This window comes from Xiphias gladius, chromosome 1 (genome assembly GCF_016859285.1).
Source record: "Xiphias gladius isolate SHS-SW01 ecotype Sanya breed wild chromosome 1, ASM1685928v1, whole genome shotgun sequence".
In the NCBI taxonomy this organism is placed as follows: Eukaryota; Metazoa; Chordata; class Actinopteri; order Istiophoriformes; family Xiphiidae; genus Xiphias; species Xiphias gladius.
This window is the reverse complement of record NC_053400.1, coordinates 32,022,035-32,041,000: the sequence shown is the minus strand read 5'-3', so window position 1 is coordinate 32,041,000 and position 18,966 is coordinate 32,022,035. Positions and strand designations below refer to the sequence as shown.

Sequence of the window (18,966 nt, the reverse complement as noted above, 5' to 3'; positions counted from 1 at the left end):
AGAAGAAGAGGGTGGCGCACGTCACTGCCAGGTACCAGCGCTTGTTTTCTGCTGCTCCAGTCAACCTGAGAGGGGACAGAGTGAAGGGCTCAGCTTCACATCCATCCTGCACAGGCATCCATGCTGCTTGGATGCTCCAGGCGGCAAAGAAAAACACACCTGCAGCTGCAGAGTAATGTTTTTTCCACCAAGGTCGTTATATTTTTACCACTGTGTAACATTAAATTTGAAAAACTAAATTGAATTTAAATGAATCTTACAATAAACTTGTGTCAAGGTACAAGGGATTTATTTATAGTGCAAATCCAGGATTTTTTTTACTGAATTGAATTACTGTATTAACTTGACTGAAAAGTTTGCCACATGTATCCAATAATTACATATCACTATGTGTATTTTTTCAATAAAAAATGTGGACAGAATATTGGCCTAATACCAACTTTTAATGAATTTAACTTTTGATGAATTTGATGAATTTAAGTTTAGCTCTGTTTTGGAGTCGACTCCTGAGGTAATTTTTTAGGCTTTTTAGCCTGTCTGTCTGTTGACCTGCCCGTCTGTCTGTTGACCTGCCTGTCTGTCTGTTTGCCTGCCTGTCTGTTGACCTGCCTGTCTGTCTGTCTGTTTGCCTGCCTGTCTGTCTGTTGACCTGCCTGTCTGTCTGTTGACCTGCCTGTCTGTCTGTTGACCTGCCTGTCTGTCTGTCTGTTTGCCTGCCTGTCTGTCTGTTTGCCTGTCTGTCTGTTGACCTGCCTGTCTCTCTGTTGACCTGCCTGTCTGATTGTTGACCTGCCTGTCTGTCTGTAAACCTGCCTGTCTCTCTGTTGACCTGCTTGTCTGTCTGTCTGTTTGCCTGCCTGTCTGTCTGTTTGCCTGCCTGTCTGTTGACCTGCCTGTCTGTCTGTTGACCTGCCTGTCTGTTGACCTGCCTGTCTGTTGAGCCGCCTGTCTGTCCGGGACAGATGTTGGTGAAGTCAGTCTCTACGATTAACACGACTCTGCTGGACAGAAGTTGAATCCGTCATCACCAGTGTGGAAGAGAGACTCTCTTCTCCAGATGTGAACCAGGCTACTGTCTTTACGTGTACGTATGTACGAAGCATGTATCTCCAAAATATCAACTTTTCACTATAAACACTGACCTGTTTCAGGATTTGTGAAATGTATTTTTTCAGACAATCCAGTGGGGTTTTATCTTTATATTCATTAGTTCAGTTTTTTTTTTGGTGGTATTTTTCGCCTTTAGGATGAGGTACAACATGAGAAAACGATCCGTGGCTGGACTCGAACTTGGGGACGCCATAATTCACGGTCGGCACCCCAACCCCTGCGCCACCAGTGTGTCCCCAAAGGTTTATTTAGTCTAAGAAGTAGGAGCATTTTCTAAACCCACCAAGGACGTTTATTCCTTCGGTCTATCTGAAAAATTAAAATTCAGCAAATTAGTAGATACGTGGTTATCACTGGGCAGCAACGATATGAATGAACGCTGTAGGTGCACTGTTTGAACTGTAGGACAGTTTGTTAAATCACCTGTCCCACCAGTCGATTACTGAACCTCTACTGCCGCCAAAAAAACATTTCCTTCGCCTCAAACTTCACTGTCACATAGCTACGGAGTCTCTTTATTATCTCCAGCAGTTTGAGACCTGCAATTTCCAACCTTTTTACCTCCGGGCCTTCAAAATAAAGCCACCGGTGACCCGTTGTCAAGATTTTCTTACAGAAATCGTTAATACATTTGGAGCATTTTCCTTGCCTTCTCAAAAATGACTGGATTCATTTGAAGGAGAAAAAGCAGGCTCATGTGTTCCTTGACAGTGACTCATTCCTAAAATGAGAATTCATGCAGCCTAAATGCGTCTTGAAGCCACTACGTGTAGGAAATGCGTTTATGCAATTCAACATGTCTCAAATTTTTCTACTGGCATGAGTTTGTGTTTGTGTAAAAACAATCAAATTCAAATGAAAATCGAGTCTGTGTGTTCCCCTGGGTCGGACACATGTTGGGGGGAGGCAATAGGAGTCATCCAAGTCAGAGACATTTTTCAGAAACAAACACCCATCAAATATTTCTCTGCAACAGCTTATCTGGCAAATTCTCACTGGCAATGACCTCAGCGCACACAGTAACACACTGTGCACTGCATTAGACCAGAAACCTCCAACCTTTTTGACTGGCGATCCCCTCGCCACTGCATAGATTTATGACAGGTCAACCAAAGGGGGATCTTCTTTCCCTTTTCTAATTGAGCAACTTTGAGGCCTGAAAAGTTTTGGATCAAAGGATCAAATATACTATAATAAAAATATATATAACTTGGAGTAAATGTATTGTTTTTTTCTTATTGCGAACCCTCTCAGACTTATCTTGGGATATTGTGAGTAATGTCAAAAATCAATGAGCAAGACTGCTTTATGGCAGTAGTGGATTTACCGGGTTTTTGCATCAATAGGATAAGGCCGAAAAGTATGCGAAGACCTGAACATTACACCTGTATGTGTTTATAGAATGTGTCTTTTCACGACCATGGGCATTAATGTGCTGCTCTAACTGCCTCCACTCCTCTGGTTTCAGTCTGTCCACCAGATGTTGAACCCGGTGTGCAGGGATTTGCTCCCATTCGGCCATAAGAGCATTAACGAGGTCCGACAGTGATGCCGGGCGATAAGGTCCGGCTCACAGTCCGTGTTCCAGTTCATCCCAACGGCGTCGGACGGGGGGTTGAGGTCAGGGCTCTGTGCAGGCAAGCGTGTCCACATACTTTTGACCATATAATTCCCCTCTGGGTATTTTATCAAACCTATCACCGTTCTGTCTTATGAACTTTAGGAATTTCCTATATGATGATTTATATCCCTATCGCATTATAAAATGATATATGTGATATTTTATCCGTGTGTCGCTCTCACTCACCAGTTCTTGTTCCAGGTGTGCGCGAAAGCCGTGATGAGGATGAGTTGGATGAGGATGAAGGCAAATCCTCCCACCACACCAACATAATGCCAAGCTTAGAGGAGAAAAGGAGAGGGAGAAGAGCCATCACCCACTGATTTATTCCGGGGCATCGAGAGAGAACAAGAAGGGAAGAAAGAGAACTGGAGATCATAAATCAAAATTCTCTGATATCAGGAATGTATCACCGTCAGATTTACTGTTGCCAAACAGCGGTGAAATCAGGCTTCAGATTTACGGGCCAATAAGTCACGGCAGAGTCGACCTGGAGAGTCTTTTCAGGAGCGGAGCTCTGCTGCCCTCTAGCAGGAGCAGACATAGGTGCCCTGACAACATCCTCGCCACCAATTTTCTTCCCTTTGTTTAAAATTTTTTTGTCATTCTCAGAGAGGATGAATCTTTTTTTTAGCTGAGCCCCTGCAGAGGGACAGCAAGCGGCCTCTGCTCAGTCTCTCACCGTGCAGGAAGGACTCCGTCGGGATGAAGAAGGCAGCGGTGCACATCCCGAGCAGGGTGATGAACTTTAAGAACCAGAAGCTGTGGGACGGCACGCGGAGAGACAGAGCAGGGAAACAGTCACCGGTTAGTGTCAAGGGTTAAACATTAAGACTGAAACGTCAAATGAAAACTCAAAGATTCAATACATTTGTGTCAGGGTGAACCTGCTGCCGTCCTCCCTGTTCCTGCATTTTGCATTAATGTCAAAACTATTTACTTCATTTCCTTTAATCTTTTTGCTCTAAATACTCTGCTTCTGCTCGTTCTTGTACTTTATTTTACTTAAGCTGCTTTTCCCTGGCGGTGGCACACTTTGTAAACTTGTCTCAGGAAAGTTGCTGTACTCACATCTCTATCAGTCAAGATTAAACCAGTGATTTTTTTTTTTAAAATCTTGTTTTTTTTTCCTCATTCTTCTTCTTCTCTTTATTTATTTATTATTTGTTTTTATTCGTTCTATTTGTTTCCATGACATTATAGTTGCTTTGGACCTAATTTACCCTGGCAGTCGAATTTCAAACGATGCAGTCATCGTCACAAGTTTAATTGACTCTGGTCTGTGTGGGCTCGTCCAGTTCCTTAAGACAAGCCTGGCTGCTACGATGAAACCAGCCCAAACCCTGCTCTAGATGGTCCTGGTGGCAGGAGGCATTTATCTCTGGTAGGGGGTCTGAGCCACTCATCAATGATTCTTAGCACCTCCGCCCAAAAAGCCAATGCCGAGGGACGATCACGCAGAGCGTGCAGAAATGTCGCCACTTCCTTGTTACATGTCCCAATATATATATATATATTATGTTGTCAGTGTTTTGTATTGATTTTTTTTTACAGATTTATAAAACTTGTTGTTTTCGGTTCGAATCCTAGGCCGGCTGTCACTTCGCCCATTAGCCAGTGAGTGCGAGCAGAGTTGCGGCTGCTAATGTCACTGTAAAGCCCGTTTGAAGATCCAGAAATTGACTCGTATACACGAATGCATGCTTTGTGTTGCACCGGAGACCTAAACTGTAAGTGTTGCGTCATCCTCACTCACCCAACGGTGGCCTGTTTCTTTTATGGCTGAATGGATGCAACCACCGTTGGCCCGGACTCTGCTGTGCCCATTGTATGTTTCCATCTGCTTTCTGGGGTCTTGCCCAGTGAGTTTGAAACTGGGCAAGTGTGGAAGTGGCACCACGGAGACTCTGACCGAGTCCCTGCTTCTCACACTGATTTCGTTTGAAATACATTGGGAGGTAAAAGGCGTGGCAGGCCTAGGGTCTGTGCAATAGCTATGTATGGTTGTGTTTAGTCCTGAATGTACCACTGAATGTATTTCCTTTCATTTATACAACTTTACTTATGGGGACATTGAAGTATATTTCATCCTATTGCCTTGTATTTGCTTTGAAAAAGTTTAGAGATCAAAGAATTATTCTTATCCTACCAAATTACAAATGGAATTACAGGGTTTGCAGATGAGGACGGCTCTGATGTAAAAGCAAATTTTGTCTCAACCTCCCTCCAAACAGTGTCCGTGTCCGTCTGCACGTCCATGTGACTTTTGTCTGGTCTCCATAATGACCTCCAGGATTTCAGAAGGGCACTGGGTCACCCCACCTCCCCACAGACCACTGGGAGCTGTGTCCTTTGCCAACGACCCTGAAACCTTTCACCGTGGCACCTTTAAGACCCCTGTGAGTAGTTTAATACCGGGGAGAGGGCCGCCAATCCCGCCAGTCAAATCCTAATCCCAGCCACGTCACCGCCGCCGCTCTGAGCGAGCGCGCTTGCAGTGGAAAGTGTGACAACAAAGAGCTTTAAATAGACCAGCCGGCCAGGTCAGGTGAGCGGAGGGATTAAAAACACTTTCTCCTCCCAGACTGTGCTGAAGTATTTAAAGATGTGTGTACTTCAGGAGAGGTGTGGAAACATTTCTGGATTCTAAATATTCTTATCCCAGGAAATGACGTAAAAGTCTTAGTAACCTGATTGTAAATTCAGAGAAATGTCGGAGTTCTTCCTTTTCCGAGCCTCATTTAGGATTTTTAGGACATGAAGACTGAGTGAATGTGGGCAAGGATTCATGTGAGAATGTTTTGTGGTTGACTGAGGATATTTTTTAGGAATTTTAAGTTTATTTTCTCTTCTAAAACGGTGTAAGGAGGTGATATATTCAGGCCTTTATGTCTTTCTCTTAGAGCGCCTGTCTGTCAGCAGATTTGACAATAAGATTGGTGGTCAGTCGATGATAATTTAATGAAGTCAGGTCTGAATTTATGTCATTTCATTTGTTGTTTTGTTCTGTTTTGTTCTGTTTTGAGTGCTATGCTGTGTTCATGTACAGGTGCAAAAGTCCGACCTCCTGGATTTCCAAGTATAAGAATAAACAGTGTTGCTGGTGAGCTATTTGATCTGGAAATAAAACACAGATGAGATAAATAACTTATTTACTGTTTGAACGACATGTAAGTGAGATCGGCCACCATCCCAGAGTCTGGGTTCTGAACAAACATGTCTGATGAGGCGAACTCTGCAGCACTGACCCGTTGTGTATGAGCGCCCTGAAGTCCTGACTGGACTTCACGTCTATGAGGAAGATCGCCATCATCAGGTAGAAACAAGAAGTGCCAAAGCAGACTCTGTAGACCGCTGAGTAGCCCACCAGCATCTCACAGTGGCCTCCGCCATGCGCCTGGTCGCACACCACGTTGAAGAAAGGCACCTGAAACACACACACACACACACACACACGCACGCCACATTTTATCTACCACAGCATCCGTCTATCTGTGTGTCTTTCTGCCCCGGCCACTTCTTCATGGTGATAACAATGAAAATAAGTCTTAACAAGTAGATCCTCATCTACTCATCTACATAAAGTTAAATTGGAAACTTTCAGAAAATGCCTAGATGCCTAACGTTATGGCTCTTGGCAACGATCTTGGCAAAACTACAACTCACCAAACCAAAATTTAAAGGGCAAGGAGATGTGTTGCTGTTCAGTAGAATCACCATGCCATCAGTTTAAGTGTTCTCAAAGTGTCCTCTGGCTTTTAATGTACGTCAACAAAAACCAAGAGTTCGTTTTGGGAGGCTCCAGTGGAAACATTTACTTGATACCGTGATCCGTTTTTTTAAATGTGCGATGCGCATGATCACTTTTGCAAAATGAAGCATTACGTCACGGGGCGTTATGTTGCAGGTATAACCTGCTGACTGATCATCCACTTTTGGGCAGTTTTTCCAGGTCTGTCTAAAACCAACAGTGGAACAGTTTTTGCTTGACGTAATCGTCCCCCATGTTCATACTGCCGTTTAAAAACAGCCGTTCCTAACACGATCCAGATTTATCAAGACCGCGATTGCATGGTGAGGAGTACAAACAAAATGAGGATACAATCGTGACAAAACAACGGCTCCGCGACAGGACAGACATAAATTACTTAAATAGAGGTGGAAGGCTCCTGATTTACAAATAACTTTAGGTTCATCTGACTATGATAACCAAATTGGTGTGTGTGGGGGGTGTGTGTGTGTATGTGGGGGGCTTCCGTGTTAAAATATATTCCAAATTTTATCTGAAGTTAATATGAGGCTTAGACAAATCAATTTGATCCAGTTAAAGACCCTTTTTTTTGGCACAAAATCGCCTCTTTCTGTTTCCCCAAACAATGTCTCCGTGCTGAGCTTCAGTAGAGGGACAGTAACACGAAGACGCCATTTTGTAGCTGTAAAAGATATTTACTTGATTTTGACAAGCGGCCGGGGTCCTCAGCCAGACCCGAACCATGGCAGTTATACGGTGTGTTATGCATCCTGACTACTAGGCCACGGGACGCCCCTCTACTGACCTAATAGGATTTGTCTCCTGAGCATGAAAAAGGCAGTTTATGTGTATATCTACAGCTGCACTGAATGTGAAACTCTGCCAGGTCATAAAGCAACGTCACGCATTTATTTTGCTGTTAACAAAAGCACTGGACTTTAGTCCAGTTTTGAGGGACTTATACCTGCTAATTTACATTTTATGCTCCTTCACGCTTCTACTCCACTACTCCACTTCGCAGCGTTAGTAACAGGTCACTCTACAGGTTCAGATTTTACATTAAAAACATATGGTGGCCTTATAAAAAATGATAAACTAACTGTGTACAAAGTGGTTCAAACTAGGGCCACCGTCACCAGCTACCGCAGTAGAATCCTGCTTAGACATAAATGCATCAGAATTAACGATCCAATTATCTCATTTATCATTTAAGTACATTTTGCAAATAATATTTACATACTTTTACTTGAGTGACATTTTAAATGCAGGACTACTACTTGTAATGGAGTATTTTTATTTTGCAGTATTGCTACTTTTACTTAGGTAAAGGATCTGAATACTCGCTCCGCGACCGTCCAAAGGTCACATTACGGAAACTTGGGTGTCAGTTCTCAGTTCTCTTACTCTATTTTTATTTTATTTATTTTTGCCGTCTGACTGACATGAAATGAATTTTCTCCGTTGACTGTTCAATGTGTCTCTGCTGTTTGTCGTCCTCGCCGTTCTATTGGCTGTTGTAGCTGTTGACCTGCAGCCAATCACAAACCATCTTGGGGTATATGAGGACTGCAGAGATGAACTCTGGGGCCTCGTAACCGTTTTGCTGCTTCCTAGAATTGCGTCTTTACAGTTTATTTGTGTCAGGACTTTTGCACAGAATCATTATACAGTTCTTCTATTCTGTCGCCTGTTGTCTAGCCGGAGATTGCCGGTTGTTACGGTTGTGTTTCAGTTGATTTCTTTGATTTGTGGTATTGTTTTGTTATCTGATCTCCTGGAAGCTCCTAGGGGGTGAGTGGCCATATTGATCGATTGTCTTCTTTTCAATTTCGATTTGATCCACGAGACAAAACCACCAATCCCCCTCAGCCTGTTGTCGCAGGCTCCTTACGCAAAACAAACGAACCAAACATGACGCGGGGAATAAGCTCCAGGACTCACATTTTCCCTGACGAGCTCGGAGACGGTGCGGGACAGCATGAGGCAGGAGACGGCGCAGCTCATGATGTGGAAGAGGGTGTACATGACCCGCGTGCTGGTGGAGGATTTGACCGGAGGACAAAAGGCACAGCAGAGCGAGCAGGGAGCCGGTCCGCAGCAGCAGCATATCTGAGGAGGAGGAGGAGATGATGATCAAGCACAGAAACAAGCGCCATGGAAAGAAGGAGAAGAGTAAATTACTCTTGATGCATGAACTCTAAGAGTAGAGGAACTTGATGTATCTTAGAAGGGAGTCATACATTTCTCTCCCTGCGCTGACTAAGAGCGCCTGAAGAACGTTTTCTTTTCTGTCACCAGTTTTCTCAACTTCAAAAGCACCAGTGCATCTGTTGTCCTGCTCAGTTGTTCCTGGAACTTTCCACCGGGCTCTATGCGTAGTATTTAACCAATAGATAAACATTTCTAGAAACCTCCTAAAAAGTGAGGGTTAAATAACAGAGGGGTCATGTTTGCGTAAGTGTTGCTGCTTTTTGAAGCAGACCTGCTCATTAAAAACCACTTGTCTAACCATCTCTTAGACAAGAACAAACAAAGTGAGCCCAGAGATCTGCACTAGACCGAGACTAAATCCTATTTTAGGTCACAGACTGGACTCTCCATCACGATACTTAAAACATTGTATCACCAGTATCTCTAACAAGTGTAAGAATTTCAGGTCACAGTGTCTGAAGACTTTTGGGAGTCACAGTATCAGATACCCTGCACTGACAATGTGTGTTGGCAGTGGTGCAGCTGCCGGCTGATTAATTCAATGAGTCCAGCAGCATCTGGCGGATTCTGGTTCTGATTCCGATAAATCGGGGCTGTGGACGACTGGACGTAAGCCCATCACCGCTGATCCTTAACTAAATCCAAGGAGGCAAAACCTGCATGCGCATCTGTCCGATGCTACGGCAAACTCGGCAGATTACAGTCTGGAGGCCTGTCTGTGTTATCAGGGTCATGGGACGATGTGCAGAGGTAGGAAAAATGGTCTCAGCTTCGTAAAAGTGGTAGTGTTCTGCTGCGTTTCTCTGTGAAAATGCTCAGTGATTTTCAATATCTGGGAATTAGTCACTTAAAACAAAATGCAGAGCAAAAATCACTCTTGGACAAATGCGACTCCGTATGACATATGAATGCATGCACAGAAGGCTGGTGCAGTGGATCCAGATATGTTATTACTCATCACGTGCAGGTCATAATCTGATGGATAATGCAGAGAGGCTTAGCCAGCATCTTCTCATTGAAGGGAAGACTGAATAAAAAATAGAGCTTTAATCGTTTACAGTAGCTCCAAAATGATTTAATCCCGAAACAGATGAAACACGATTAAAGGGACAGTTTGCCCAAATTTCATCTCCCTCCATGGAAAGTATCCCTAAAGTATCGAATGGTTCACAGAAGTATTTTGCAGCCGACTGCTCACACTGCTGCATACAAACATAACTTAACAGCAAACAAGCACAATATAAACTGCTGTTGACACAGGGACCCTTTTCAAGACTCGTCATAGTTGATATTGTACTTCAGTGCTGTAAATTTCTAAATTACAATTACTCAAATTATGTAAAACCCCAGGGGATATGGAGTAAACCTGCGGATTTCGGGTCCCCTGAACAGCTGCCTGCTTTGCCCAGTTGGAGTCCAGTCTTGGCTTCATCTTTGGCTATTTACTTATCTATTTATATCTCATTTATCATGTATTTAAAATGTCTCCCCTGGTTTTACTCTTCTTTCCTTGCCATCTTGTGTGTTCTTCTACTTTTTCTTCCTTGTGTTTTACGATTTCATTTTTGGTTTTTGCCCTTGCTTTGTACGGTCTTCGGCCAGTCCGATAAACGTGAATGTCCGTGACCGACCGAGTGATGAAGTTACACCATTGGTCGTTGCTCTTTCGAGATGAATTGGTGCAAACCATTTCTATTGCGTCATCAGGGGTGCGTTCACAGGCAGCGTTGCCAATTTTATCGCCTTTGTCGCTACATTTACCGACTTTTCACACCCTTTTAGCGGCTTTTCTTCACAAAATCACCCGGCAACAAATCTAGTCTAATCCGATTTTTTGGACAAACCTTAGCTACTTTCCGTAGAAGAGAGTCACCACTATTGCCCCGTGAGCCGGAGGTCGGGCTCTCCCTCCGCCACCACACCTCTCTATGCGTCTCATTCAATTGGCCACAAGGCAGCTGACACAGACACGAATGAGCCTCTAACCTTCTCTCTGAGTGATCACTTTACAGGCAAATATAGCCAAAATCCCAGCACAGCTGTTGTATTTAACTCATGTGTGCGGTGATTTTGTCAGACGAAGTTGCAGTTATAAAACCAGGATTTTAGCAGTGCAGAGCGGCAGCTTGATCCTTGTTCCTTTGTCTGACAACAGAAACAGAAAAACATGTAAATGAGAACAGCTTTATCGGGAATTCGGCGGAATTAAACTACTGTATATGTGAGCACAGAGAGTAGGAGAGAAGCAAACGGATAAAGGCTGTCCAGTCATATACTAGGTCCTCACCTGGTCCTGTTTCTCTGTAAAGCGGTTTGTAAAGTGTTGTACACATAGAGTTGTATTATTTATCATCTGCTTGTTTTTCACCACAAAGAGAAGCAGAGTTATTTGAAAGTTTCTGTTATGGCTCCAGATATCGCCACTAACCCGAATCACCCCATGAGTCAAAAAAACAAACCTGCTCTCTGAACAGAAAGGCCACTGCCACTCTCACTCAACATGCAGGACTTAGAAAAAGATTAAATACGCAGGATTTTATCGGATGCACTACATAGACCAATCGGCCCTTAATTTGTATGTTTCCAACCTAAAACAAAAGAATTATTATTCTTACTTTCAATGAAAAATGAATCCTGAATCAAATCATTTTTACTTTACTAATCTCTCATTTATAAACTCCCGGGCTGAATGTAAACTCAGAGGTATACATTGTCATTCATTTTCTATTTTTTTGAATAAAATTTTACTTAAGCCGACTCAACAAACCGCTGCTGAATACTGGTGCTGCGGTGTTTCAGTTTGTTGCCACAGAAACACCAAACGAACACAGGAAGAACTTTGTCAAAACTGCTGTTTCGAAAATGTAAAACCTCCAGTGAGCCATCTCACAGACGGCCGGTGGTGTTTTATGCCTGGACCCAACCTCTGCAGATGTCTGTCCTCTGGCCCAGTTTAAGGTTAGTTACACAGGACTAACGGTGACGTTGTGGCAGTCATGAGGGAGCTTAGTTCTGGTATCAAAACACAGAATCATCGCAGCGATTTTAAAAAAACAAAAACAACAACTGAGTCCAAATAATACAATGGGGTTACACAGCATATCCAGGCCAAACAGCAGTGTGTTAGGTCTGCTGCGAAGACTGGGTGTGGAGGATCGGTCAACGGGCAGTGCATCCCTCACTTTTAGCTCCTAGAGATACAGTCCGAATTAAAGCATTGTGCAAGTTTGGGGACAATGCACCAGGCGGCCCGGTCGCGTCCGGACTGGTCAACTGTTTTCCATAAACGCAGACCAGGACACAGTCCGGCTGATCATGAGACCTCCTGCATCTTCCCTGCATGTTCAGGGAGCTAATCTGACGGCTAATCCCGCATGAATCACATTCTTAATGCACCGGTGATCCAAATTTAGCTTTCATCATATACAGCCGTGACTTTGTGCATTTCAATTTGGTTTTCATAAAATATATCATTTTTTAGTTATTTATTTCAAGAATAAGTGAATTGATTTGGGTTGAAACAGGAATTCCAGTGCAAGCAATAAACACTAACTGAAGGAATGTTACTTTTTTTCAGTTGGTTACAGGGATATCATTATTTTTATTTCATTTTTTTTAATAAAGTAACTTCTGTTTTAACTTTATAATAATAACTTTCTTCTTATGCTTTCTTTGCTTACTCTCACTCCCTATTGGGGTATTTAAACAGAACATGTGTAAAAAATAATATCAGTTTTGTTTTAATTTTGTTTAATGGTTTGAGTCTTTATGTTATCTGCATATCTTTTTAAATATAATCAATATTGTTTTACAGCATTTAAAAAGAGGTTGTCATTCGTTATTTTTCTGTTTATTTTTTCTTGCCTACATTTTTTATAATCTTTTTCCTTATTTTATTTTATTGTTCTCACACCTGCACCTAAATGAATTCTTTATTTGCATGTACTTTCTGTTTCTATGTCCAATTTTCTCTCATGCAAATGTTAAGTCTGAAAATCAGTGCGGACCAAACACACCATGTTATACTGTCGCTGTGTGACAGCTGGAGTCCATTGTGTTAATTTATCAGGCATTTTTCTTTCTTTCGTTCTTTCTTTTTTTTTTAACACCAGGACCTCAGCTCATGAAGATCATGAGGATCATGGACACTGGAACCTCAGATGACATTTTGACACGTTTGATCGGCCGATGAATGAGAGAGATGTGTGTATTGCTGTTGCAGACTTCCCTCACTGAAACTCTCTTTTCATCTGTTAGGGCCCACAACTACAGGATGGCGGCACTTTGAGTTTTGCCTTCATTTCCCCCGATTCTCTCGACTCAGTTGCTTTAAGAAACAACATCATCAAGTGTCCTGATGAGAGTGAGAGGAGTGGGACCACAAGTCCCCCCGTGGGGCGGGACCAGGCCAGGTTGGCTGTGTTTGCTTCTTGTTTTACTGTGACATGCTAAAATGTAGTGTGACTGTAGCACAAAAACAGGTTACACGTTCAAAAGTTAGAGTCTTGCTTTAAAGGATACGTCTGGCGATATTCCTTTTCTTTTTTGATTTTATTGTCAACAAAGCCCACGACCAAAGACCCCAAGACCGAAACCACCAATGAACTGATCCCCGGTAACAAATTTAGACCTGATGCTGGCGCGAGAAGAACATTCAGAGCATTGATTCGTGCGTCGCTTTTGTCCAAAGCTGCACACGAATCAGGTACAATCCAAGCCACAGTAGATCAAGGTAAAGTCTGTCAGAGAAAAGTGCCTCAACGCTCAGTTCTTGTTCCACCTGGCACATGTGTCACAAAGCTTGCAGATGCACGAGGTAACGTATAAGTGCCCTGCTAATGAGTTTTTAGAGATTTGCCTCTCTCTCTCTCCGTCTCTGTCTTTCCAGAAACGCGATCTTTGACGACAGACAGGGATTCAGCTGACTGACTTGAGTTTGGTAACTCGTTCCATCACCGAGGGAGCACGCGGGAGGAAAGTTTGGATCGAGATTTCCTCGCCTTGCAGTGACGGTAGGACAGCGGGCAGGCTACTGGTAACAAGAGTGGTTTTTTTGTTTTTGTTTTTTTTATATGTTCTCAATCCTCACGGTTACTCAAACACTTTCAACGAGCGATACCATGAACCAAAGTAACTGCGACTGGACCAACAACTCTCTGATCAACAGCTCCAAATAACTGTCAATGAAAAAATCTACATTTCTGAAACTAAGACGTAGTATGGATTTTTTTTTTGTTTTTTTTGTTCAGACCTGATATCACAGATTCTGACATTAAATTTTCAACTCCTTGTGCCCATTTACTGCCATCAACCTACAGAAGTCAGCAAAACCAAAATACCAACATTTTCAGAGAAATAAAACAGTAAAAAAAAAAAAAAACAACAGAGCATGTATCCCCAGAAGAACACGAGCACCTGAAAATGTAATACAAAAGAGCGGAGCGGCACCAGAAACTGAGGCCTCCTGATTTAACACCATTCTGACTCAGCTTCAGCAAAGACAGTGAATATTATCCGCCTCAGACAGGCAGCGTTTATCTACTACCTGTAAAAAACATTCAGTTGAAATTAAAACCCGAAAATCACCATGACAGAAATCGGCCTTTGCCAGAGATAAATGCAGCGGTGGACCATTATGACGAAGTGCGTGCACCAGAGCACACTTTGGAGCTACTTTTACTTTAGAGTACTTGAGTACCATCGTTTATTCTGATTTAACTTACAACATGTTGGATCGGTTTACAAAATGTGATGCATTGCTATAGATTTAACCTCCCAACAATGTTTGAAATGGTTAAATATAAAAATAGCTGCACCTCAGAGCTGCAACATTAAAATGTTGCTTACATTTTAATGCATCAGTGATAATAATCTAATAATATAGTAGGTAGTAATGTAACACTGAAAGGGGGATTTTTGAAACCTAAGGTATATTTTTCTGATAATAACATTTTACACCGTGGTTTTTGTTACTATTGCTTAAATAAAACATCTGAATACTTCTGCCACCGCTGAATGAAAAGCTTGATGAGAAAAAAATCTCCCAATATTCCAGTAGCTGTCTAAACAAGCTGTTCTCTCAACCAGCGTCTTTATTAATAAAATCAGCCCCGGGGTTGATATACAATCATCTAGTAAGAAAAATACGCTTCCGTCTCACAATCAGTACTAAGCGGACACTGACAGAAGGTCAAGCTCCAGCTGCAGCCACTGCCTCCTGTGCTGCTGCTCATCAGCTCTCACCTGATAGGCCACCATGTTGAGGAAGTAGTTGTAGATGCCGCTGCGGTTCATCCCCTGAGTGGCCGACATTGTGCCCCTGAACTGCTTTTCCTCGGCCGCCACGGCTCTACATTTGGCCATGAGTTTCCAGCACAGAGAGCTTTTGTCAGATGACCTGCAAAGATGGCATCCTCACATCCTCGGAGGGGCGAGAGCACAACATCTACTAGGCCTGTTAGAAAACGAAAACGAAAAGTAAAACCACAGCGCTCAATCCAGCGGGATGTCCCTGCGCTCTCCTTATGCTGGATTAGCAGTGAATCTAGTCCGACTGGGCTCCCTGCAGCCCAGGGCCTCAGCGTGAGCGCCGCTTCAGCTGCTCTCAGTCCAGCCTCACGGGGGAATAGGTTGTTTTTTTGCCCATATCCTGTTTGCTTTGGCTCCGCGGCTGTGTCGGGCGCTGCCAGAAAAGAGGGAGAGGTGGTGGAGAATGCCCGGTGCCCTCCCCCGTCCTCCCCCTGTCCTACTCGGTCAGATTAGGCAGAGAGGCTGTGAGGGGAGGAGGGGGTGAGGAGGAGGAGGAGGAGGAAGAGATCGACAGAGACCATGTGTCGGTCCCATCTGTCCCTCCCTTCCCTTCCCCCAGTGCTGCACAAACCCCACAGTACAATGGGATTGGGCAATACTGGTGTTTAATCCAGATTTAGAAAATTAAACAATTACCACGTGTGATTTGTAGATGCTGCTGCCTGACTTCTCACAGCCTCCTGCTGCACCTACTGAACCCCCCCCCCCCAAGACTCCGTCCCGGTCCGAGTCTGTGTGTCACCCACAGAGAGCGAGGCCCCGTCCATAATCCTAACGAGTTATCTCGACTGCACTACGACCCAGAAAACACTGAGGTGGGGCGGACCCGACGCAGGGCTGCCTGCGATGGAACCAGCAAAGGCAGGGTGTACTAGCAGATGTGTTCACGGCCTAATGAGAAACAGGCCATTGGACTGCTGGGGGGCTCTAACAGAGGAACGACAGGGCTCCCAGCGGAGAATAAAAACCTACAGTGAATGTTTATCACTTCAAATTCACCATTTTCACACACGGCCTGCTGGAAATCTTCACCTTGTCTTTAGGAACTGAACTAATCTTGGTTCGTTCAAAAGGCAGCTAAAACTTTCACCACGTGATTTAATCCTGCTGCTCCAGGATGTTTCCAGCCCTGTTTGTGTTTAGGTTTGTCCGTGTGCCTTTATATGTGGATCTGACTCTTATTGTTTATTCAGAGTTGTAAGTCTGCCTACACAAAGTCCGCCTTTGTGCGCATTGACAGATATATTAATCAATCAGTTCCTTCAAACCGAGGATCATTATAACAGCTCAGACATCAGATATGTATTTTATAATATTCAAAATCGTCATTTTACAAAAACAAATACTGCAATTCTAGATTCACTGTAGTCATTAATCCTCAAGATTATTCCGTCTTTTCAATTCTGGTGACATCTCTGTGATAATCAGCTGTTGCTCAGGTGTTTCGCAGCTGCCGTCAGTTCCATCCGAACTACCTGTGATGATAAATACAAGAATTTCTGTGACGTTTGTCTGTGAAAACACTGAATGACCTCCCTCGTGTTTTTCCCTGGAAAGTGGGACCTAATGCTGGTCAGAATCGACACGTAAAAGGAGCTGCGACTGGCAGGCCGTAGAAATGCTGAGGATGTTTTCTGTGTTGCACAGCAGCAGTGAAACGAAATGATGTGTGTGTGTGTGTGTGTCTGTGCGTGTGTTAGCTGTTAAAAAGCGCTGAGTGCATGACGAGAGAGTCAGATTAGATTTGGGTTAGTGTGCAGGGCGGAGCGCCGGGATAATCCCGTCGTCGTTCAGCCCTCCCCTCAGTCGGGATGACCTTCACCAGCCCAGACGGGACATTAGCATCTGCCGCCTGTTACCCTGTCTGAGCCGCCACAGACGGGCTCCGCTGAGCCAGAGGCCGTCCAATCAAACGGCAGCGACCTGCCGCTGTACTGCATCTCACCTGGTAACACACACTGGCTACGCAGAATTTAATAAATGCTGTACCCGGCGGATTAAATGATACACGGTCACGGACCGGTCTCGGCCTGACCCGTTGAATTCAGATGACTCACTTCAGTAGACCGCAGGTGATCCACAACAGTCAACCCACTCCAGTAACCTCACCAGTAACTAGTCAGAGCCGCATTTCTTCATGATTTTTTCTAAACCGCGCTCCCCAGATAGCAAACAATCCCATCCAACTGCTGGATTAGTTTCCAAAACTAAGTGTCCATTCCCACTGTTGACATGAAAAACCACGAACTACGTACACGTGTGTCCACTGTGAACTTTGAATGTATGAATAATGCTCAAAAAAAATCCTCCAAACAGAAATCCCTGCTCTAAAAACTCTCAAAAATGACAAAACTACATTACCCATAGGTCTGCTGGGCTAAGAATTTGTTGATGAGAGTGGGAAATTGGCTATGATTAATTATGATTATGTTATTAATTATGATCCATAATGTCACACGTACAGAAGAATGTAAAAATAGCACATACGTTTTTTCTTATAGTATTAAAATCAATACTCTTTTAATTAAAATGTTTGGAAAAACAAATACATGTGAAGCTGTGAAGAATAGCATGTTGTAGCTTGTCAAAAATATTGGACGTGTTGCTCATTGAAAAGGAAAAAAATAAAAAATGAAATTTCAGTAAAAGTGAATTATGGAAATAACTTTCTAATGTATAGGCTCACTGTGGAACTTGCCCAGTGGTGGAAGAAGTATTCAGTAAAACTAAAACCACAATGCCAGAGTGTAGAAATACTCAGTTACAATTAAAAATGTTTGCATTCAAAACTTTAGTCAAGTAAAAGTAAAGAAGTATGAGCATCAAAATATACCAAGAGTAGAAATACTGATTTTGCAAAACAACTAATTTCAGAATAGTTCATATTATTTTATTGGATTATAATTATTGATGCATTAATGAGTTCATCACTTAAATGTTACAGCAGGTAAAGGCGGAGCTCAATTTAACTACTCCATATGCTCCTGGGTAATTTATTCTACATTAATACATCATAATTAATTGTCGATTAGTTTTGAATTAAATGTGTGAATCTCTAAAGTAACTAGTAACTGCATCTATCAGACAAATGTAGTGGAGTAAAAAGTCGAAGAATTCCCTCTGAAAGTAGCGGAGTAGAGGGATAAGTTCACGTAAAATGGAAATACTCAAGTAAAGTACAAGTAATTTAAAATTGTACTTTATTACAGTACTTGAGTAAATGTACTTAGGCTCATGTTATTAGCATTATTAACATTAACATGTCTGTTAAAATGGAACTACATTTCTGATCTTATCAATGGATAGTTTAGGGTTCCTGTAAATATACCATTTAAAATGGCAGCAGAAATTCATTCATTGTGCAGTAGAATGTGGCTGCTCTGGTGCTGATGGTTTGGAGAGAAAAGCAGAGTGAAACTAGACTGAGAGGACAAGACGCCTCGGTGCGAACAACCGCGGAGTAAAAGTGGTGGCCGAGATGATCCTCGAGGAGCGGACACATTTGGCTGCTGTCATGTTGCACTGCAGCGTAACTGCTTTAGTGGAATTAGTTGGTTTTAGGACCGAAGCTCTTTAAGTGCATGTTGGAAAAAAATCAGCCTGAGCCGAAACCTTGCGCCGTGGTTCTTCAGAAGAGCCAGAGTCTGTCCAGATTCACTTTCTGGGAACTGAGTAACAAACAAGAGGTTAAATAAGAGGGAACGTCAGAGGTTGGCCTGGTCCCGACTAAGAGGCTTGGACTTACAAACCCAGTGAATGAAGAGTCTCCCAGAACCTTCAAGCGAATCAGCCGTTGTAGGATTACTAGCCTGAGGCTGACGGCGGCAGCGGAGCGACTTGGAACACAAGGCCCCGCATTCGCACGGGGGAAACCTCCCCGCCCCACCAGAACCACCATCCACAACTAAAACCACACTGTCACACAGTAATTCATCTTCCCTTAACCAGCCGTTGCAAACAAACT

The 18,966-nt window shown here is 43.2% G+C and overlaps 1 protein-coding gene across 1 annotated transcript in view; it reads right to left on the bottom strand.

The window, feature by feature from the left end:
• serinc4 (serine incorporator 4) overlaps positions 1-15,056 on the bottom strand; it is a 24,575-nt gene extending 9,519 nt beyond the window's left edge. The window contains exons 1-6 of the mRNA XM_040133894.1: positions 14,937-15,056; positions 8,424-8,591; positions 5,980-6,158; positions 3,414-3,493; positions 2,918-3,011; positions 1-65 (exon numbers count right to left, since the gene is read on the bottom strand). The exon at positions 1-65 is cut by the window's left edge and continues 147 nt beyond it. Coding sequence (XP_039989828.1) covers positions 1-65; positions 2,918-3,011; positions 3,414-3,493; positions 5,980-6,158; positions 8,424-8,591; positions 14,937-15,056 — 706 coding nt within the window. The remainder of the gene's footprint in view (positions 66-2,917; positions 3,012-3,413; positions 3,494-5,979; positions 6,159-8,423; positions 8,592-14,936) is intronic.
• Positions 15,057-18,966: the final 3,910 nt, after the last annotated feature.